The 24,056-nt window shown below is 39.2% G+C and overlaps 1 protein-coding gene across 1 annotated transcript in view; it reads right to left on the bottom strand.

Moving 5' to 3' along the window:
• The window catches only part of LOC147822569 (cytochrome P450 3A14-like), a 35,929-nt gene extending 13,016 nt beyond the window's left edge, over positions 1–22,913 (bottom strand). Inside the window, exons 1-7 of the mRNA XM_087196538.1 lie at positions 22,806–22,913; positions 22,461–22,549; positions 20,820–20,968; positions 11,813–11,940; positions 9,370–9,436; positions 8,331–8,491; positions 6,151–6,377 (exon numbers count right to left, since the gene is read on the bottom strand). Of these exons, the coding sequence (XP_087052664.1) occupies positions 6,151–6,377; positions 8,331–8,491; positions 9,370–9,436; positions 11,813–11,940; positions 20,820–20,968; positions 22,461–22,549; positions 22,806–22,898 (914 nt within the window). The 5' untranslated portion in view covers positions 22,899–22,913. The remainder of the gene's footprint in view (positions 1–6,150; positions 6,378–8,330; positions 8,492–9,369; positions 9,437–11,812; positions 11,941–20,819; positions 20,969–22,460; positions 22,550–22,805) is intronic.
• Positions 22,914–24,056: the final 1,143 nt, after the last annotated feature.

Below are 24,056 nucleotides of genomic sequence, written 5' to 3'. Positions count from 1 at the left end.
AAAATTCATTTGGAACAAGAAGAGACCCACAATAGCAAAAGCAATTCTAGGTAACTGAGACATGCCAGGAGGTATTACAACCCCCAACTTGAAACTATACTACAAAGCTACTGTGATAAAAACAGAATGGTACTGGCAAAGAAACAGACCTGAGGACCAGTGGAACAGATTAGAAGATGCAGAAACAACTCTAGCCACCCTCAGCCACCTTATCTTTGACAAAGGAGCCAAACACCCTCACTGGAGGAGAGATAGCCTCTTTAATAAATGGTGCTGGATAAATTGGGTTTCAACTTGTAAAAGATTAAAACTAGACCTATATCTCTCACCATGCACTAAACTAAAATCGAAGTGGATTAAAGATCTAAATATTAAAATAGAAATGCTGAACTGGCTAGAACAGAGGTTAGGTAGAACTCTTGAAGACACTGGTGTAGGAAAAGATTTTATGAACAAAACCTCAGTTCCTCAGTTGCCCATGAACTAGCTCAAACAATTAATAAGTGGGATCTCTTCTTTCTAAAAAGCTTCTGCACAGCAAGAGAAACCACCAGCAGTGTGAAGAAACAACCCACAATGTGGGAAAAAATTTTCACCAGTGGTCCCTCAGACAAAGGTCTACTATCTCAAATCTATAAAGAATTTTTAAAAATCAGACCTCCCAAATTTAAAGACCCAATCCAAAAATGGGCATCTGAAATTACCAGACATTTCTCAGACAAAGAAGTAGAAATGGCAAATAAACATAGGAAACAATGTTCAACATCACTGGTCATTCAAAATATGCAAATGAAAACAATGCTGAGATTCCACCTCACCCCAGAAAGAATGGCTGCTTTCAAGAAATCAACCAATAACACATACTGGCAGGGCTATGGGTAAAGAGGAACCCTGCTCCACTGCTGGTGGGAGTGTAGATTGGTGCAACCACTGTGAAAATCAGGATGGAGATACCTCAAAGGACTAGGACTGGAAGTCCCATTTGACCCAGCTATTCCACTGCTGGGGATCTTCCCCAAAGAATTGAAAGAATCATACCAGAATGATATATGTGCACTCATGTTCATAGCAGCACAGTTTGTAATAGCTAAAACTTGGAAACAGCCCAAGTGTCCATCAACTGGAGACTGGATAAAGAAATGTAGTTTTTTTAATAAAATGGAGTACTACTCATCCATCAAAATTGAGAAATTAGAGACCTTTCCTGCTAAATGGATGCACATTGAGGTGATACTCTTACGTGAAATAAATAGGACACACATGTGTAAATACTGAATAGTTTCTCTAGTGTGAGAAACTGAAAGTGTAAATAAGGGCTAAAAGGTGTAATAGAAAATGTGAAATAGGAAGAAAAGGGGCAATGGGGAATGGGAAGTGGGAGGGGTAGGGGAAAGCAAAGAGGGGAATGGAATTAATATGAGAAAATTAAAAACAGCAAACAAAGTCTCTGTAAATAGAGAGGGATGGAAGGGTTGAAGGGAGGGCAGGGGAAGGGGAAAATAATAAGGACCACGAGATTATGTAGAGGTGCAAATTTCCAATGATGAATGTCATTATATTGTATACCTAAAATGTACCAATAAAATTAATTTTAAAGAAAACAAATTCAGTAAAGTAGCTGGATACAAGGTCAACACACAAAAATCAATAGCTTTTTTGTACAAAAAACAGACTCACTGAGAGAGAAATGAGGTGATCAATTCCTTTCACAATAGCATCCAAAAACTTGAAATACCTAGGAATCAACCTAACAAAAGAAATCAAAGATGTCTACACTAAAAACTATAGCCCTCTGAAAAAAGAGATTGAAGAGGATATCAGAAAATGAAAGACATCCACTGCTCCTGGGCAAGAAGAATCAACCTAGTGAAAATGGCCATACTTCCAAAACTGCTATATAGATTCAATTCAATCTCAATTGAAATTCCAGCAGCATACTTCATGGACCTTGAGGAAACAATCCAAAAATTCATTTGGAACAAGAAGAGACCCACAATAGCAAAAGCAATTCTAGGTAACAGAGACATGGCAGGGGATATCACAACCCCCAACTTGAAACTATACTACAAAGCTACTGTGATAAAAACAGAATGGTACTGGCAAGGAAACAGACCTGAGGACCAGTGGAACAGATTAGAAGATGCAAAAACAATGCCAAACACACTCAGCCACCTCATCTTTGACAAAGGAGCCAAACACACTCACTGGAGGAAAGATAGCCTCTTTAATAAATGGTGCTGGAAACATTGGGTTTCAACTTGCCAAAGATTAAAACTAGACATATATCTCTCACCATGCACTAAACTAAAATCAAAATGGATTAAAGATCTAAATATTAAAACAGAAACACTAAACTGGATGGAAGAAAGATTAGGTAAAACTCTTGAAGACATTGGTGTATTTAAAAATTTCATGAACAAAACCTCAGTCACATGGAAACTAGAACAAAGAATCAACAGCTGGGATGCCATCTTATTAATAAGCTTCTGCACAGCAAAGGAAACCACCAACAGACTGAAGATACAACCTACAATATGGGGAAAAAAATTTTGCCAGCTCTTCCCCAGACAAAGCACTATTTTCTAGAATATATAAAGACTTGTGCTTGCTTCTGCAGCACATATACTAAAATTAGAATATATAAAGACTTAAAAAATCAGATCCTCCAAAATTTAAAAACCCAATCCAAAAATGGGCATCTGAAATGAATAGACATTTCTCCAATGAAGAAGTAGAAACAGCAAAGAAACATAGAAAAGTGTTCAATATCACTGGTTATTTGAGAGATGCAAATGCAAACAACACTCCAATTCCATCTCACTCCAGAAAAAATGGCTGCTGTCAAGAAATCAACCAATAGCAAATGCTGGAGTGCCTCTGGGGAAAAAGGAACCCTTCTCCACTCTTGGTGGGAGTACAGAGTGGTGCAACTACTGTGGATATCAGTGTGGAGATTCCTCAAAAAGCTAAGATTAAAAGTCTCATTTGACCCAGCTAATTCCCTTCTGGGTATGTTCCTGAAAGAATTAAAACAATCATACCACAGCAATATATGTGCCTTCATGCTTATAGTAGCATAGTTTGTAATAACTAAATCTTAGAATCAGCCCATATATTCATCAACTGGTAATTGGATAAAGAAGACGTAGTTTTTTTATAAAATGGAGTAGTAGTCATAAAGACAAACTAGAGACATTTATAGTTCAATGGATGCACCTTGAGGGGATACTCTTAAGTGAAATAAATAGGACACACATGTGTAAATACCAGTTTCTGTGGTGTGAGAACTGAAAGTGTAAATGAGGACTAAAATGTATAATAGATATTGTGAAATAGGAAAAAATGTTCAAAGGTGATGGGGAACTGGGGGGGGGAGAAAGAAGGGAAAGAAAAATGCAGAAAAGAAGAAAAATGGAAACAAAGCTTATGTAAATAGGAAGGTTTGGAAGAGTTGAAGGGAGGGAAGAGGAATGGGTATAAACAAGAACCAAGATATAGCACGAACAGGTAAAAAAAAAAACCCAATAATGAATGTGATCATAACGTATACCTAAAAGGTACCAATAAACAATGAAAAAAGTGATAATGGTGTCAAAAGTTATATTACACACACACACACACACACACACACACAATTTAATAGTGGAATACGAGGCTTAAGCCCAAAGCTTTCTCATTAAATGTCTAAGTTATTCAGGTTGGGTTCAAACTTACAATCTTCCAGCCTCAACCTTCCAGAATGCTGGGATTACATGCATGTGCCATCATGCCCAATTCAAGTTATATATTGTTGGGCCGGGGATTTAGCTCAGTGGTTCCACCACCTGCCTCACAAGCATAAGGTCCCGAGTTCAATCCCCAGTACCAAAAAAAAAAATCAAATTATATATTGTTAAAACAGTTCTTAGGCTTTGGAGAAAATTTTTCAATATTTACAAGTGATATGCTATAAAATAGCTTGGGAGTCAGGGAAATGTTGTCATGATGTATAGATGATGCAGCTGGCATAGGGGAATGATTGTTTTGGCAGCTGATAAGCACACAAGGCACACTGAAAATATTCTGTATGCATGGGACATAGATAGTATTGGGTCAAATATTCTCAAAAAAGAGATTTTCCAGTATGTGGATTTCTATCTTCCTGGCTCATGCCCTGACACATGCTGAGTACTTACTATGAACCAAAGAAAAGTGCTGAAGGTACGAGAGGTGCAAGTGTGGAGGAGCTCTGAGGGAACCCAGAAGCCCCCTGGGTTCTGGGTTCTGGAGAAATCAGTCAATTCTGATTGGCTCTTATAACAAATACTCTGTATAAATTCAATACTACCCCTGGGGTCACCAAGGTCAAGATGACAAGGTCCCTGCCATCAGAAACTATGATAGAAGTCTAGATGGCTGGACTCTTGCCCTGAAAACTTCATTCTCTATTTTTCTCACCAATACAATAACAAGAAAACATCAAGTAATTCCAGGGTGCAAACTGCCCAAAACATGACTGTTATGTCTTATATCTTGATGTCCCCTCAAAGTCTCATGCATTCATAGGTGGGTCTTTGGGGAGGTGATTTGATCATGGGTGAGTGATAATAAATCAGCCCACTGATGGATGTGATATTGTGATATTGGGAGGGGAATCCTGGTAGGCAGAGGTGGCTCACTGTAGGTATGGCCTAGCAGGATGTATATATGCGTCCAATCCTTCTCCTTGATGCTAATCTGCTTTCTGCCTGCCATGCCATGAACTGTTTCTGCACTGCCATGCCTCTCTACCATGCTCCCCTGCCTTGGAACTAGCTGAGTATGTACTGAAACATCTACAAACTGTGAGGTACGATAAACCTTTCTTCCTCTAACTTGTGGGTGTCATGTATTTTGTCCCAGCAATGAGAAATTAACTAAAACAGTGACCTTGGATTGAATTCCCAGAAGAACCTACTTGAGACCATCATGTTAAATGAATATATCAGAAACACAAGTTTTAATATTATATGGCATGGTTTTTTCTTATATAAGAAACTCAAGATATAGGTAAATTAAAGAACAAAATAAAAGATAAATTATAGGAAGCACAGAGATAGATCTGTTGCAAAAGGGAAGGAGACAAAGGAGGGAGGAGAGGGAAAGGAGATGAAAAAAGAATTATATTACGTACATGTAGCAGCTTCCTATGATGAATGTAATCATTACGCACTGCAAGCATGTACACATAAAACATTTTAAAAGAAAGCTGATAAAAGACATCTCCAAGGAAGAATTTCTCAGATATCAGAAGAGCAAATGACTTGATTTTGGAAGAGTCAAAAACCACAGAGTATATGAGAGAGTTGGTCAAGGAGGACAATCAGAGAAAAGACCAAAAAGGCCTGTGCCCTCCTCTGTCTTATCATCTCTGTAGGGTGTTGAATCATGAAGCAGTAAAACTGTTTAGGCTCTCAGCCTGTGTTTTTATATCCACACTGAAGGAAATGGGAACAAATTACCAAATGAAAGGACATGGAAACGTCTCCTAAAGCTGGTGGTAAATTATGGGAACTAAAGGGAAAACCTGAAAGGAGTAAGCATGCTAAAACCCTGAAATAACATAGTGGCTAAGCAAATTATGGATGATGCATGCAATCACCAAGGGTTGGTAACCAAAATACACACACACACACACACACATTTGTGTGTGTGTGTGTATCATTATATATGATGAAATAATGAATAGTTTCCCATTCACTGTAAGTTACCCAAGTAACCATTCAAAGTACAACTATAATGTGATATCATACTAGTTTTTAAAATTTCTAAATGCACAGAAATATAACCATAAAGACATATATCTACTATTTAAAAAATTGAATCCAGGGCCTCAAACATGTCAGGTAAGCACTCTGTCCCCAAATTTCACAACCAGTCCTACATAACTTTATTAATAGGCTTTATCTTACAGTTTGGGGACTGTAGGTTAAGCATATGTTTAGTTTTTCTGCCATAAGGATATCATAGTTTCAATAATTATTATTGTGATTTTTTTAAATTTCTAAAAGCAAAATAACATGTAAGCAAATGATTGCACAATCACATGTCTGTTATCTCCATTATGAGGTATTCATAGAATGCCTAGGCCAACAAGGTTCAGGTTGGGTTCCTTTCTGCAGGTCCCTTTACCTTTCAGGGTGGAACTCATCAGGTTCTGGCCAGTACTTTGAGTCTTTTTGAAGAGCAAAAGTTGGTACCATCACCACTGTCCCTTTGGGAATGAACATTCCATTGATTTCAACATCTTTTTTACACATCCTCTCAATTCTGTTAGCAATTGGATATAACCTGAGAGTTTCATGCACCACCATATCCAAATATTCCATCTCCATCATGACATCATATGTAGGAAATGCCTGGAAAGGAAGAATCAGATCTTGGTAATTGGAGGTTTGAAATTAATGTTTAATGCAGTCTGTGTAATACTATTGAATTGTTAGGAGCTCCAAACGTTCGTTCATACTGGTAGAGGACACAATAGTTACAGAGCACTTTCATAAGTATCTGTGGGACATTGGCCAAAGATATGTATGAGATGAATATGCAGAGATAAGGAACTTTTGAAGCTACACACCCAAAACCTCCTGGAATGCAAGGTTAAAGATTAAAAGATAGCCTACAGGGCCACAAGTCCAAGTAGGATCCAAACTCATTGGCTTAAAGAGTGAATGCTCTGGTCCTCATCCTCCCCATACTCTGATTTATTGCTTAGATTGGCCCTAAGGTCAGTCATGTAATGGACCACCTTGACCTTACCATGTTCTTCTCCTGTCCTTCCTTTTTCCCCTATGAATTCAATCACTAACATCATTCTTTGTCCTCTATCCTTGTTTCCTGGTTCTATCAATAAGAAGCCACAGAAGCTTCAGTTTGGGGTTGTCTTTATGAAACTCTCTCATGATGAGTGGTCTTCATTAAGGGCAGGCTCTCTCGGCCCTTGGGAATTTGAACTGGATATTTACCTTCAAGTAATCTTTCATCCTTTCCTGTGCCTTAGTCAGGAACTTTAAAAAAAATCATATTCATGAAACTTCTGGGAGGCCATTGAAATGTGGACTGTAGTTATGAATGTAGGATACATTTCAGACAATCCCTACCCAGGACCTGAAATCCCTACTTACTATGTAGTGATTTTCTTTTTCATATGAGGAAATCTGATTAATAGATTATGACAATTACACTTTAGAAAATATGCCAAAGACAATGTTGCCTTTCAATAGAGAAGCCACACATAATGGAACATGAAGAGAAACAAAATTCCTCATTCCCATCTCATTCCCTCATGCCCAGGCTGGGCTTGAACGCACAATCCTGTAGCAAGAGCCTCCCAAGAAAGTAGACTTAAAAGTGTGCATGACCATATCCAGTTTATGTCAAGCTTTTTAATTCGCAACACCTGCTATTAATTCCTTTCAGTGCATACATAAGATTTGGACAGAAATCCAATATTAAATAAATACTCTATAAATACTTGGAGAGAGAAACTAGTTTCTTTTGATTCCATTTTGACAAAAGAAGTTTTGATTGGATGCTTCCAGGGCAGACAATTTTAATTCTAGTGAAAGTTTGAAGCAAGCTAGGAACCCATACTCAGCCCCGTTCTTGGTTACTTTACCCATCCCTTGGTTGGTGCTTCAGGGCTTCACTGTGAGCACTGAAGAAGATGCTCTGTGCCTACCTCATTGCCAAAACAGCCATACCTACCCCAGAAGCTAGTTATGCTCACACTACACAGCCTCCCCATTTGGAAAAGTCTGAAGATAGTGTGTATACCATGTGGTTATCACCTGCTATGACAATGGACAGGATACAATATAGATGTTAAGAGTTTGTCTCAGTGCCAGAAATCTAGAGCATACCTTGGCCTCCTTATGTCTCACTATGTAACTGGACTTTGTAGATGTGTAGACAGAGCTAAGTCATCCTGCCTAGCCCAGCTAAGGCCAATCTTGTTCAGCCAACAACTAAGCCATGAACATCCCGCAACAGGATCAGAGATCTCTATCCAGACACTTGAACAATGAAAGCTCACTTGTAAATGACACGGAGATGTTAGTATTACTGTGGTAATAGACAATGGATATGGCAGGACCAGCACTGTATTACAAAGTTCTCAGTTTCCTGCAAATAGTATTCATTTTCTATGTTTCACCCTTTGTTTCTAACTTTGGATCCTTCGTACTTGTAAATAGTGCTGGTGAATGAATCAACACTGACTCTGTGTGGAAAAATTCTTATTGCAAGTGATGAGGAGGGTTTCCTCTTAAGTACTGATTTCTTCCCTCTCCTTCCACATACTGTACACTCACCTTATTGGGCAAAGTAGTATCAATCTCCAGCTGCAGTTTCTTCTGTACATCAGGGTGAGTAGCCAACATATGCATAATGAAAGAAAGAGTGTTACTAGTGGTGTCATAGCCAGCAGAAATAAAGATAATTGATTGTGCCAAGATCTCCACATCAGACAGAGCTAAAAGAAAAGGAAACGTATTTCAGGTTAAGTGGATCAACGTAGAACAACACTGTTTAGATCAGAACACTACAAATAAAGCTCCCACATACCTAGAAAGAAATATGGAAAAGCAATTCAGAGTCATGCTGGGACTGGTTTTCACTATGTTGTCGATCTCACAGAACCAGAAAACTGTGAAATTGTATTAATTCAGTTTCACTGATATCTATAGTTCTCTTAGCCATCTCCCCCTCTTTATCCTATCTGCACCACCTCCACAGCTATGTAATTTCATAAATTTTCATAAGTTGGATGAATTATATGTATGGGAATTATATCTCAATAAAGCTCTTAAATTTTATTTTTAAATCCATGGGTGATAAAAATAATGGTTGAACAAATGAAGAAGAAAAATGTATTTACACTGTCAAAACTGTTTCCCCCAAAGCTTATTCATTGTGAAAGGGAAAATAGGTCTTTATAGTCCATTAACCTAATACACATACTTTTACAAAGTACTCCCAGTGAACAACATTGCTATTCAGGAACTATGTCTCTGATTGGATATCTAGATGGAAATTTCCAGGCAGAGTTTCTGACTCCGCAAGTATTGGATGGGGCTGAAAATCATCACTATTGGTTATGATGTAGGTGATCCTAACAACTCCCAGCCTTGAAATGCTTAGTTATGGTTACCCTTCAAGCTTTGAACATACTTAAGCCTGTGTGCCTCCAGATAGTGGCTCCAGCTACCAGATATAATATCTGAGTTTGTATCCTTCTGAAATTGGGCAGAAATGCTCCTCCACCTGGAAATCCTCTTGCACTCACTCTTCCAGAACAACCTCCTCCCTCTAAGCTTTGCCATCAGTACACCATAGAGCATCCTTGCTTACCTTTGTGGGACTCGGTGTCTTTAGAATTCTGGGAGTTCATCATCAGCTGAAGAAAATCCACTCGGTGCTGGAAGAAAGAGAAATTTCAAGGACAGAAGGTCAGTCGTGAGGTCTCAAGTAACTCGGGAGTGCAGAACTTCACTTCCCTTCTCAATATAGCCCCTTGCTGAGTAAGGAGTGAGAGACACTGTCCATCTGCACACCTTGGAGATTAGTATGTTTCCTTGAGCAAAAATCAGCTATCAGCCCATCACCTTTCGGCCTTTGCCCTCCCAGATTCTCACTTTTCCTGGTTTCTGGACACAGACTCCTGGCCAGTTACTTACTTCTTTCCCTATCACACCTGATTGTTCAGGAAAAGTTCCTGGACTCCAATACTTTCTGTCTTCCTCTCTTAATTTTTTTTTTTTTTTTTTTTGTACCGGAGATCAAACTGAGGACCTTGTGCTTGTGAGGCATGTTGCAGAACAGCTGAGCTAAATCCCCGGCCCCTCCTCCCTTAATTCTTAAAGCAATGGTCTATAGATTAATTGACTGCCATTTCTAGAGCTCATTATGAGCTCTGTGATCATCTTCAAATATTCTACACTCCCAGAACACTACAAAATCCTCAGTAACATCTAGAGTACCCATCCTGTCTCCTTGTCCTGCTGACATCCTTATGCTGGCCATTAGGCCACTTGAAACAAAGCTGGGTTACCTAGCATTAAATATCTTTTCCTAGAATACACCCCTGCACATTCCAGGCCAAGAGAGAAATTCAAATTTAACACAAACCAAATTCCACCAGGTTCCCTGATAGGGGCTTCCACTGGACAATGTATCACATAAGATGCTTCAAATTGAAATAATTCCTTATCGATGTAAGATGGAGGAATTTAGACCACCAGTAATTTTAATTTTTAAACATCAATTTTTATACTTTAACACTTTTTGAGGGAAGGAAAGTGGTAAAGTTACTATCTTAACAATACTTCTGCCATGACACACTAAATTTTACTCCTATTTTCCAATGTCAGACTTTCTCTCTGACTCATTCTCATTCCTACTTCCCCACTTCCAACATCTTATTTCCCAGAAAATGTAAAAACTCTCCTGCTCTAAAACTAGATTTTCTATTAAACAGAGACATGTACAGATAATAGGTTTTTATGGCTTGTGTTTGTATGTCCCCCACCCACAGCCTCATGCTTTTTTAGAGACGGCTAAATCTAGAGTGGTTGATTCACAGTGGGAGTAGGCCCTTGTTCCTCAGAATTGTATTCAGAGTGCTCAGCAATCCAAGCACTTGATTCCTACAGTCAAGAGAGAGAGAAGGCTGGCTACTACTGCTCTAGCTATCAGCTGACCTTGACGTCATCCACATGGAGCTGTTTTTAGTTGTATGCAGAATTCAAGAGGTGTGGGTTCAGAAAGGCGTCCACCCAGATTTCAGAAGAAGGTCTAAGAGTCCAGGAAGTGTGCCCCTGAGAGGGCAGTATGAGAAGATATGAGTGTTAAGCCAAAGGGGTAGTGGAGATCCCAGAAGTTTGGAAACTCCAGGAGTGTGGATTGTCTGAGGAAAACTGCAAGGAGGGAGCAGAGCCAGCCTAAGAGAGAAGCTGTGCAAGCTGCAACCATCTGAAGTGCCATAGGGGTGGAGCCACCCAAGACCTTAGAAGCTTACAACTTGCCACAGATTGTCAGGGATACTGGAAGTGGAATTGTGGGATTTAATGTTTGCCCTGATGGATTTTGGACTTGCTTTGTTCCCATTCCTTGCTATCCCCCTGTTTGTAACTTTTGGAATGGAAATGTCTATCTTGTGTCATAGAATGTTGGAAGTGTTTCGTTTTCTTTTCAATTGTACAGAGGCTTGCAGCTAAGAGTTTGCCTTAACTCTCAGAAGAGACTTTGGACATGGAATTTTCAGAAATGCTGAAACAGTTAGGACTTTTGCAACTCTTACAGAAGGTAAATGGTTTGGATTTTTTGCATAATGGGACATGCATGAGGCTTTGTGGGACAGAATGTTATGGCTTGTGTTTAGAAGTTCCACCAAAGCCTCGTGTTTTTTCAAAGGTGGCTGAATATAGAGTGGTTGCTTCTTGGTGGGGTTAGGCCCAAAAGTATTAGGGTTAAGGGCAGGAGTAATACCCACCCTAAGAGGTCTGATTAAAATAAAAGGGGCAAAAACACTCTGCTAAGGTCCCTTCTTGCTTTTGGTGTCTTCCACCACCATGAACTGTTCTCCCTGTGCCTCCCTGCCTTGGAGCCCACCAACCATGGACTGAATGAAACCTCTATGAACTCTAAGTCAAATAACCCTTCTTCCTCTAACTTTGGGTATCAAGTATTTTGTCTCAGCAATGAGAAAAGTAACTAACACATATGTATACAGCTTGGAATATTATGAAAATGTTAACATCTTCATGTCACCACCACCATCACCACCACATTTTACCTTCTGGTTAGGTGCCAGGCGATTTTCTTTCATCTGTTTTACAAATTTTGTGAAAAATTTCAATGAATCCCATGGAAAAATAAAGATACGTAACATCTCATATACTGGAGTGAGGAATGGAAAGAGTACTACACAGAAAAGAAAATACAATCTTTAATGAAAATGCAAAATTTACTTCTTTCAATTATACTTTCCTGAAACAATCAAAACAGTACAATTCATCAGTCTCAACCAGGAGCCATTTCCTCTCTGACACAGGCTCCAGGATGTCAGCAAGGACTGAGCAGGGCTGTGTCACATAGAAGGCCACCGACACAGTGGTGCAGTTGCCCTTTCTTCACTTTGGAGTGACCAAAGGAGAAGAATTAAATTCCTTAACTTTCCACCCTTTTATCTATTGGAGTACAGTCTCTTTGGGTAAACCAGACCATAGTCTGCTGCTTTCATTAATCATGGTGGCCCAGAAAGAGCAGCCAGGGTAAAACTAATTCACCATGGTATAAAGCCAGAAATCAAGGACACAAAATCAAAAACTCCTGAATTCATGCTAATTAATGGGTACATTCAGAAAAAAACAATGGGTCAAAGAAGAATTTAAAGAGCAATTAAGAGTTTTGTTGAGAGGGGTAAAAATGAAGGCACAACATACCAAATATCTGAGAGTGTGTGAAAGCAGCAGAGGAAACTTCACAGCTATAAATTTTTAAAATCTCAAATGAATAATCAAACTTTACCCCATAAGTCACTAAAAATAGAAAGAGAAAACTAAACCTAAAACAAGCAGAAGGATGAAAGTAGTAAAGACAAACGAGAAACTAATAAAATATAAAAACACAGAAATCCATAAAACAAGAACCTGGTTCATGGAAAATACCATCAAACTTGGCAAATCTCTATGCAGACTCACCAAGAAAAAGAGATGACTTAAGTTACTAGTACTCAAAATAAAAGAAGGGAAATTACTATTGACATTTAGAATTCTAAGTATTTTCTGAAAGAGATAAAGACATCATGTTACAATGATACATGCATATCCATATTTATAGCAGCAAAATTCATAATAACTAGATCTTAAAAGCAGCCTTTATGTTCATCAACAGATGAATGGATAAACAATACATGGTATTTACATACTGTGGAGTACTACTCTGCCATAAAGAAAGAAAACTTGAGTCATTCGTAGGAAACATGGACACATTTTGAGAGCACTGTGTTAAATTAAATAAACCAGGCACATCAACTTAAACATCACGTGGCTTCTCTTATGTGTGAAACCCAGAGTAAAAGTAAAGAATAAAAGAAAAAAGTAGGAGGTCGGGAGCTAGATGTTTCTCAGGTGGTAAGGGAATCAAGAGGTAGTGGGAGGGAGAAGGGTGGGATGGAAAGGAGAGGAAAACATTGAGCTGTGTCATGTGTGCATACCAACTCCACACAAGAAATGTAAACAGTATGGACTACAAACATGTATGAATAAAATAATTTTCTAAAAGTGTGTATGTCCATGGTCCATTGAATTCTGACACACACGCCATGACCACTGAGGGGGTAAAAATAGCCTTCTCAAAAAATGACACTGGGAGAACTGGATGGTCACATGTAAAAGAATAAAAAAGGACAACTGAATAAATATCCTAACTCAAAATGTATCAAAAATATAAATATAAGGGCTACAATTATACAAGTCTTAGAAGAAAGCAAAGGGAACAAATTTTTATGATCTCAGATACACAGTATAGCTGCAGATAGGCATAAGTAAAGGCATAAGTAAAAATGAAAACTACATGCATTGTACATCATCAGGATTGAAAATTGTAACTTCAATAGACACTACCAGGAAAGTAAAAAGACCCCTACAAAATAGGTGAAAAAAGTTGCAAGTCATGCCTCTGGTAAGGGACTTATACCCAAAAAGTATAAACAAATCTTACAACATAACAAGCACAAATATTTCAGCTGTATGTGATCAAAGTACTGGACCACATGTTTATCTTAAGAAGATACTGCATAGGATTTGCATCAGGAAAAGAAAATCAAAACCACAGTGCTATACCATTTCAGATCAATGAGGATGGCTATAATTAGAATCATGGGAAAATCAAATGTTGGATGGGATTGGGAAAAGTTGAAGACATCTCATAACTTCCTTAATAAGATAAATAGTGGTCGTGGGGAAGATGCCGAATCAGCCTGCTGCAGACAGGCAGGTCTGTGCACATCCTACCGAGGTCCCCAGCTGCACGAAGATGCCAAATCACACCGCAGCAGACAGGCAGGTCTGCCCACGCCCTACCCAAGTCCCCAGTCTTGCAGAACGCGCCAAATCACCCCGCTGCAGACCAGAACGCCTACCGAGGTCCCAAGTGGCACGGAACACGGCGAATCAGCCCATTGCAGACAGCCAGGTCTGTGCACACCCTACCGAGGTGCTGAGTTGCGCGGAAGACACCGAATCACCCCGCTGCAGACAGGCAGCCACCTGGTTCCACACTACAAAGACGCAGAGTTCACCAGACCACCAGACCAAGGTACTGAGTCCCGCTGCTCCCCCGGCCCAGAGGTAGGGGCTTCTGAGCGACCGTCCCACTGCTCCTGGTCCAGAGGAAGGGGCCTCCCAGTCACCATCCCTCCCGCTGCTCCCAGCCCAGAGGAAAGGGCTTTTGGGCCACCTTCTGTCCTGCTGCTCCTGGCCCAGAGGAAGGGGATTCCAGGCCACCATCCCTCGCACCGCTTCCAGCCCAGAGGGAGGGGCTTCTGAGCCACCATCCCACTGCTCCTGGTCCAGAGGAAGGGGCTTCCCGGCCACCATCCCTCCCGCTGCTCCCAGCCCACAGGAAAGGGCTTTTGGGTCACCATCCCTACCACTCCTCCGGGCTGCTGTCTCACCTCTCCCAGCTCAGAGGAGATAATCCATGCACGTGCCAACAGCCCGCACCCCAGTTGAAATGAGAAAACACTTAAATAAGTCTCAAAAACAGACTTCCAGATCACCTACAGCAACCCCAAAGGGAAATGACATGGAACACTCTGATACTCAACCACCTGGACCCACTGAACTGGCAACAAAAGGGGATCTGGAAAAAAGGAAATCAGAAATAATTTCTCAGATAACAGGAGAAATTGTGCCCCTAGTGCAAGACATGATTAATAAATCTAGAGAGGAACTCAGGAACATGATGGAATCCCAACATAAGAAACAAATGGAATCCATAAAACAGATGCAAATACATTTCCAGGACATGAAAAACTCCATTGAAATTCTACACAGCAGAATGAGCCAATGTGAGGGCAGAATTTCAGATATAGAAAATAAGATTGCAATTAGTGACCAGGAAAAGAAAAATTGCTTCAAAATTATAAGGGAACATGAGAAATCAATCCAGCAGCTGCTAGATGATGCAAAGAAGAATAACATAAGACTGATTGGGCTCAAGGAAGAAACAGGAGAGAGTGGAGATGACATAAAAAATCTCTTCACAGAAATAATGGCAGAAAATTTCCCAAGCAGGGGAAAAGAGCTTGACATACAGATAAGTGAGGCATATAGGACTCCAAATAGCCTTGATCAAAAAACATCTACACATAGGCATATAATTGTTAAGATTCTAGAAACTCAACAGAAGAACAAAGTTCTCCAAGCAGTCAGAGAAAAGAAACAAATCACATACAAAGGAAAGCCCATCAGAATCACAGCAGACTTCTCAACACAAACCATCAAGGCAAGAAGAGCTTGGACTGACATATTCCAAGCCCTAAAAGAAAACAGCCTCCAACCCAGACTGAGGTACCCTGCAAAACTATCTTTCAAAATGGATGGAGAAATAAGATACTTTCATGACAAAGAGCACCTTAGGAACCTCGTGAATACCAAACCAGCACTCCAAAGAATTTTACACAATATCCTAGGAACAGATATTGAGGATCACAACCCCAGGAAGCAAAGCAGAATGAACCCATCTGGCATGACAAGAAATTAAATGTAAAGGGGGAGAACCAAACAAAAAGAAAAAGTCATGGCAATGACAAGTCAATGCGTTTCAGTTATAACCATTAATGTTAATGGTCTCAATTCACCAATCAAAAGAAATAGACTGGCAGAATGGGTCAAGAAGCAAAATCCAACAATATGCTGCATATAAGAAACACACTTAATTCAAAAGGAAACTCATAGACTGAAAGTTAAAGGGTGGAAAACAATACTCCACGCAACAGGAACCGGAAACAAAGAAGGAGTAGCTATCCTCTTTGCAGATCAAGTAGATTTCAAACCAACACTGATTAAGAGAGATAAAGAAGGACACTACATCTTTGTAAAGGGAAGAATCCAAGAGGAAGAGATGACAATCATAAATATCTATGCACCAAACACTAGTGCACCCAACTATATAAAACAAATACTAACGGACATGAAAAGTCATATATGCACTAATACAATTGTAGTGGGGGACCTCAACACCCCACTGTCACAAATAGATAGATCAACTAGACTAAAAATAAGTAATGAAATACTAGAACTCAATCAAACTCTTGAACAAATGAACTTAACAGATGTTTACAGACTTCCACCCCACAAAATCAGAATACACATTCTTCTCAGCTGCACATGGGTCATTCTCAAAAATAGACCACATACTGACACATAGAACATGTTTAAGTAAGTGCAAAGGAATTGAAGTTATCCCCTGTATATTATCAGACAAAAGTGCGATGAAATTGGAGATCCACCGCAAAAGAAACTTCAAAAATGTCATAAACACATGGAAATTGAACAACACACTTCTGAATAACCAATGGGTCACAGAGAAAATTAAAGAAGAAATCAGACAGTTCCTTCAATTAAATGACGATGGCAATACAACATATTGGAATCTATGGGACACAATGACAGCAGTCTTACAAGGGAAATTCATAGCAGTAAATACGCATATTAGGAAAACAGAACGACCCCAATTAAACAACCTGATGCTGAACCTCAAGCCTCTAGAAAAAGAAGAGCAGGACAACCCCAAAGCTCATACAAGGGAGGAAATTATAAAAATCAGAGGAGAAATCAATGCAATGGAGACTAAGAGAATGATACAAAAAAATCAATGAAGCCAAGAGTTGGTTCTTCGAAAGAATCAACAAAATTGACAAACCTTTGACCCACCTTGTCAGAAAAAGGAAAGAAAAGGCCCAAATCCATGCAATTAGGAATGAAAAGGGTGAAATTACAACAGACCCAGCAGAAGTCCAGAGGATCATCAATACCTACTTCCAGAACCTATACGCCAGTAAGATCAACAACACAGAAGAAATGGACAGATTCCTAGATACATATGAATTACCAAAGTTGAATGAAGAAGACCTAAAAATTCTGAACAACACAATATCAACCAATGAAATTGAAAATGTAATTAAAACCTTATCAACTAAGAAAAGGCCGGGCCCTGATGGCTTCACTGCTGAATTCTACAAGACATTTAGAGAGGAATTGCTGCCACTACTGTTTAAACTCTTCAGTGAAATTGAAAGGGAAGCAATACTCCCAAATTCATTCCTGGAAGCAAGCAGCACCTTGATCCCCAAAGCACAGAAAGACCCAATTGAAAAAGAGAACTATAGGCCAATCTCACTAATGAACATAGATGCAAAAATCCTTAATAAGATACTGGCAAACAGAATGCAGAAGATCATCAAGAAGATCATACACCCTGATCAAGTGGGATTCATCCCAGGGATGCAGAGATGGTTCAATATACACAAATCAATCAATGTAATACACTATATCAATAGAGCCAAGGACAAAAACCATATGATTATCTCCACAGATGCAGAAAAAGCATTTGACAAAATCCAACATGCATTTATGATAAAACCCTACAAAAAATTGGAATAGATGGTCTCTACCTCAGACTGACAGAAGCCATCTATGAAAAACCAACAGCCAATATCATACTAAATGGTCAAAAACTGAAATCCTTCACACTAAAATCAGGAACAAGGATGTCCACTATCACCACTCTTGTTCAATATAGTTCTGGAAACATTAGCCATGGCAATTAGACAAGAGAAAGAAATAAAAGGAACAAAGATAGGTAATGAAGAAGTCAAATTGTCATTATTTGCAGATCACATGATACTCTATATAGAAGACCCCAAGAACTCCACCAAAAGTCTTCTAGACTTAATAACCAAATTCAGTCAAGTAGCTGGTTACAATGTCAACACACAAAAATCAATAGCTTTCCTCTACACCAATGACACACTCACTGAGAGAGAAATAGGGCAAATGATTCCTTTCACAATAGCATCCAAAAAACTGAAAGGCCTAGGAATCAACCTAATGAAAGAAATCAAAGACCTCTTCTCTGAAAACTATGGCACTCTGAACAGAGAGATTGAAGATGATATCAGAAAATGGACAGACATCCCCTGCTCCTGGGTAGGAAGGATTAATATAGTGAAAATGGCCATACTTCCAATACTGCTACATAGATTTAATGCAATTCCAATTGAGATCCCAGCAGCATACTTCATAGACCCTGAGAAAACAATCCAAAAATTCATTTGGAACAAAAAGAGACCCAGAATAGCAAAAGCAATTGTAGGTAACAGAGACATGGCAGGGAGTATCACAATCCCCAACTGGTAACTATATTACAAAGCTACTGTGATAAAAACAGCATGGTACTGGCAAAGAAATAGACTTGAGTACCAGTGGAACAGATTAGAAGATGCAGAAACAAAGCCAGACACACTCAGTCACCTCATCTTTGATAAAGGAGCCAAACACCCTCACTGGAGGAAAGATAGCCTCTTTAATAAATGGTGCTGGAAAAATTGGGCTTCAACTTGCCAAAGATTAAAACTAGACCTGTATCTCTTGACATGCACTAAAGTAAAATCAAAATTTATTAAAGACCTAATTAAAATAGAATCAGTGAATTGGCTGGAACAGAGGTTATGTAGAACTCTTGAAGACATTGGTGTAGGAAAAGATTTTATGAACAAAAACTCCGTTGCCCGTGAACTAGCACAAACAATCAACAAGTGGGATCTCTTCTTATTAAAAGGCTTCTGCACAGCAAGAGAAACCACCAGCAGTGTGAAGAGACAACCCACAATGTGGGAAAAAATCTCCACCTGCTCTTCCTCAGACAAAGGTCTACTATCTGGAATCTATAAAGAACTTAAAAAGATCAGACCTCCCAAATTTAAAGACCCAATCCAAAAATGGACATCTGAAATGGACAGACATTTCTCAGACAAAGAAGTAGAAATAGCAAATAAATACATGAAAAAATGTTCCACATCATTGGTCATTCCAGAGATGCAAATGAAAACAATGCTGAGATTCCACTTCATTCCGGAAAGAATGGCTGCTATCATGAAATCAACCAATAACAAATGCTGGCGGGGCTGTGGGGAAAGAGGAACCCTGCTCCATTGCTGGTGGGAGTGTAGACTGGTGCAAGCACTGTGGAAATCAGTATGGAGACACCTCAAAGAACTAGGACTGAAAGTCCCATTTGACCCCACTATTCCACTGCTGGGGATCTTCCCCAAAGAATTAAAAGAATCATACCACAGTCATATATGTTTGCCCATGTTCATAGCAGCACAGTTTGTAATAGCTAAATCTTGGAAACAGCCCAAATGCCCATCAACTGGAGACTGGATAAAGAAAATGTGGTGTTTTTTTTTAATAAAATGGAGTACTACTCAGCCATAAAAAATGAGAAATTAGAGACATTTATAGCTAAGTGGATGCACCTTGAGGTGATACTCTTAAGTGAAATAAATAGGACACACATGAATAAATACCAAATAGTTTCTCTGGTGTGAGAAACTGAAAGTGTAAATAAGGACTAAACGTATAATAGGTAATGTGAAATAGGAAGAAAAGGGGCAAAGGGGAAGGAAGTGGGAGGGCTAGGGGAAAGGAGAGAAGGGAATGGGATTAATATGAGAAAATGGAAAATTAGGAACAAAATCTTTGTAAATAGGGAGGACTGGAGGGGTTGAAGGGAGGGCTGGGCAAGGGTGGAAAGTAAGAACCAAGAGAGACTATGTAAAGGTGCAAATTTCCAATGATGAATGTCATTATATTGTATACCTAAAATGTACCAATGATTAGAATGAATAAGCGATAATGCAAAATAGGAAGAAAAGGTCCAAAGGGGTAGGGGTAGTGGGAGGGGCAGGGGAAAGGAAAGAAGGGAAAGGAAAAATGATGAGAAATGGAAAAAATGGAAATAAAGTCTTTGTAAATAGGGAAGGGTGGAGGGCATGAAGGGAGGGCTAGGAATGGGGAAAAAATAAGAACCAAGATGCATTACGTAAAGGTACAATTCCCAATGAGAAATGTAATTGTGTTGTATACCTACAATGTACCAATAAAAGAATTTAATTAAAAAAATAAGATAAATAGATTTACATTGTAACTCAGCAATGCCACTCCTGAACATACACCAAGAAGAAGCATTGAAAACAGGCATTTAAACACAATCTTATAAGCAATTGTTCCTAAAACAATGTTCACAATAGCAAAAATACAAAAATATCTCAAATATTCATCAACTGATGATGAGTGGATAAACAAAATGTATTATGTAAATACAATGAGATATTATTTGTCCAAAAAATGAAGTATTGAGTACATATTTATCTTGCAAATATAGTGCTAAATGAAAACATCCAGTCACAAAAGACCTCATGTTCTGTGGTTCCATTTATAGGAAATGCCTAGAAAAGCCAAATCTGCAGAAACAAAGAAAATCAGTGACTGCTTAGGGCAAAGGGCCTGGGAGTTGAAAGTGAAAAGGCACAGTGTTTCTCAGGTGATGAAAATATTCTACAATTGACAATGTTGATGGATGTATATCTCATTGAGTGTACTAAAAATTCTGTGAATTGTTCATTTTTAACAAGTGAATTGTATGATATGTGAGTTACATCTCAATAAACTACTACAATAAAAAGAGACAGACAGGAAGTGGGAGAGCAAGAAATATAATAGTCTTCATACCGACTGAGAGAAGCAGTGGATCAAAAAAATCAAATTTTAAGAGCTTCCTGGCTTTTTCCACAAAGGGATCCTCTGGGTTGTTGAGGGAATCAACATTCACCCCAAATGACGTTGCAGTGATCACATCCATGCTGTAGGCCCCAAAGACTCTGAGTGGAGAAAGACAGAGAACATGAAAGTCTGTACCTCTTCTACTGCAAATTCTTCAAGCAGTGGGATAAATGATACACCAGCAAGACAAGCAGAGACCCACACACTGTCAGAACTATCTGCTAGGCCAGCTGAACACTCTGTGCTCCCCTCATGCTCACTCGTGGGTATTTATAAGGGGCCAGTGATAGAACTGCTCTTGTTTTTGGGGTGATTGGGACACTAGGAGACTTAGACTCTGAACTTGTGGAGCTCCATCTCAGAGATAGAACCCCACAATCAGACACACTATAGCAGTATGTGTGGAGTGTAGAAGATACTAGAGGTGTAAGCACCATGTTTAACAGGACAAGGGGGGAATAAGACTCTTCCTAGGGGACTCAAAAGGTGACACTGATCTAGATCTTGTCTCATCACAGAGTGTGCCCTGAGCTGATTTCTCTTCACATCACACAACAGCTGTTCTGAGCAGCTAGGAACATCATCCCTCCTTCTCTACATCCCCTGTTCAAGCTCTGGATAGATCTGCTGCTCCCATAGGAGTCAGAGGTTGCCCTGAGGGCAAAAGCAGTTTTGTATAATGTAAAAAAAAGAAATATCCTTATTAATAATAACTATATTTAACTTGTGGTGACACGTGCTGGTCATCTCAGTACTTGGGAGGCTGAGGCAGAACGATCATGTGTATAAAGCCAGCTTGGACTACACAGTGATTACAAGCTCAGCTGGGACTACTTACCAAGACCTTGTCTTTAAAAACCACTAATGATAATAATTATTGCTACTGTTGCACTTCTGTAGAAAATAGATTTGGAAGACCCCAGAGCTAAGCAACCTTTTGTCCTCAGTTTTCCCAGTACATTCTCTAGGGTATCTGTATATTCCAAAATATCCCATTTACACAGTCAATGATATGGTTGTCCTACCATAGCCTTGCACATTTCCCTCTCTCTCTCTCTCTCTCTCTCTCTCTCTCTCTCTCTCTCTCTCCCTCTCTCTCTCAAAGGAAAAACGGTGTGAAGGTTTAATATTTAAAATTTTACTATATCTCAAAACACCATGAAGAGTTTTAAGTTGTTCCAAGTTCCACAGGGTAACTCCTGCCCCACCCACTGACTCTCACCGTGTACCAAGTAAACTCTTCTCCCACTATTCCCCAACATTTGCATTTACAACTTTTTAAGATCATGCTTCTTCCTTCTAAAGTACATAGTTTATTGCTTAGAAAAGCCAAGATGATGAATAAGTAGTCAAATAATCTTGGTTCCTTTACTCAGGAAAGAAGATCCTTCCTCTCCCAAACGCCCTGCCTTCTCTTGGATCTGTCCCTTCTTGGACGGCCCACTGAAGCTCAAACACCACAACCTGCAGTAACACCTGGATCTAACACCTGGCCCTGGAGTAACTCAGCAGTGAGAATTTCAGCTTCCTGGCAGGCAGCTACATGGTCTCAGGGCAGCTCAGATGTCAAGCAGGTGCACTGATACTTACTCTTTCAAGTCAACAGGCTTGCCTTTCTCTGCTTGGCATTTCAGGTTTTTGACCAACACGTCTCCATACTGTTTAATGATGGGGAACATCTAAGCACAAGACACAACATTTACTGCTAAATCCATAGATTCAGGCCCCAGAAAGACAAGACATTCTCAATCATGAAGCAATATGTGTCACTTAATAATTGCATTTATAATGGGCCTTCTACACATAAAGACCAAAGATCATTCCTACAAATCTCCAACTCGAGTAATACAACTTGGAAGTAGACTAAGATCTTAGTTTCTACCTGTCCACAGATTCACTCTTAAGTGTCCTGTTAAAATCCTCTTATTTTCTTACTTCCTTGAGTTTTCCACTGGTGAAGGTTGAAGACAGCTGTGTTCGAATTCTCTTCCATTCTTCATCCTCAGATAGGGAGACGGCATTTTTCATAAATCCTACTGGACCAAAGGCTAGAGTTTGGAGTTAAAGACAATTTATCATACTTAAGTTTAAAAATCTCAGTAGAAATTCTGTTAAACAGACATCAATCACTTGTCTAACAAACATTTAGTGACTATTAGGTGGCAGGCCCCATGTCAGATGCTAAATAAGTATTTGTCATAGCTACCTTGCCACCTGTGAGTGTGCTTGGGACACACAACCACCTAGTGTGCTTTCTAGCCTTTGTGCTTCAGTGGCCTTTTAAATACAATGCCTATTGTCATGGGAAAATGTTATCCCCCGATGAACAGACTAGAACAGTGGTGGCATACTTATGGCACACATGCTGCCACCAACTGTTTATTACTAAAAGCTCTAAAAGCTTCACAATCAAGGGACTAGAACAAGACCTCCTCCATCTTCCAAGATTTTGCAGTGTAGAAATTCACTGATGACAGTTAGAAGGTAGCCTTGGAAAATTGTATAGTGCCTCAGATTACTCCAATTTATATCTATCTGCAGCAAGAGTAGTGCAAAAAATAGGATGCCTTGATGTGATGATTTTTAAAAATATAAAAGATTAGGAATGATGCACAATTCTTTGTGCAGTAACACAGCTAAAGAGAAATATAATTTTATTTCTGTCTATGTTATTTTAGAGATTTTGGTAGGACATCTAGACACAAAACATCATAATTTCCCTACTTGAAACTATCTTCCAGCTTCTCTAATCTATTCATTTTAAAATGTAAACTTTCATTCACATTCCTATTTCATCAAAACTCAGAACGGTAGGAAAAGAGAGAAACTTCCCCTACTTGAGAAATAGAATCTACAAAAAAGCATTCAGATAACATTATATTTCACATAACATGATACATTTTACCAAAATATTTAAAAGATTTTTTTTCAGATATGGACAAGATGTTTTTGTATTTGGATGGAAAACCAAAGGGTCTAACTAGAAGCTAAAACACTTCTGGGAAAAAATGTGGGAGCAATCACTTTCCATAACATAACGACTTACTATGTCACAACAATAAACAACAACATGACCACTGGAGAAGCCATAGACAAAGTAATCAAGGGGAAAAAAATAGAGAAACAGACCTACACAAATAAGCCAAACTGATCTTTGACCATATGCAAGAGGAGTTCAATGGTGGG

Source organism: Heterocephalus glaber, unplaced genomic scaffold (assembly GCF_053883595.1).
Source record: "Heterocephalus glaber isolate CG9 unplaced genomic scaffold, H.glaber_assembly_v1.0 deba00001611, whole genome shotgun sequence".
Taxonomy (NCBI): domain Eukaryota; kingdom Metazoa; phylum Chordata; class Mammalia; order Rodentia; family Bathyergidae; genus Heterocephalus; species Heterocephalus glaber.
Note: the sequence above shows the minus strand (reverse complement) of the source record. Positions and strands in the feature narration are given on the sequence as shown.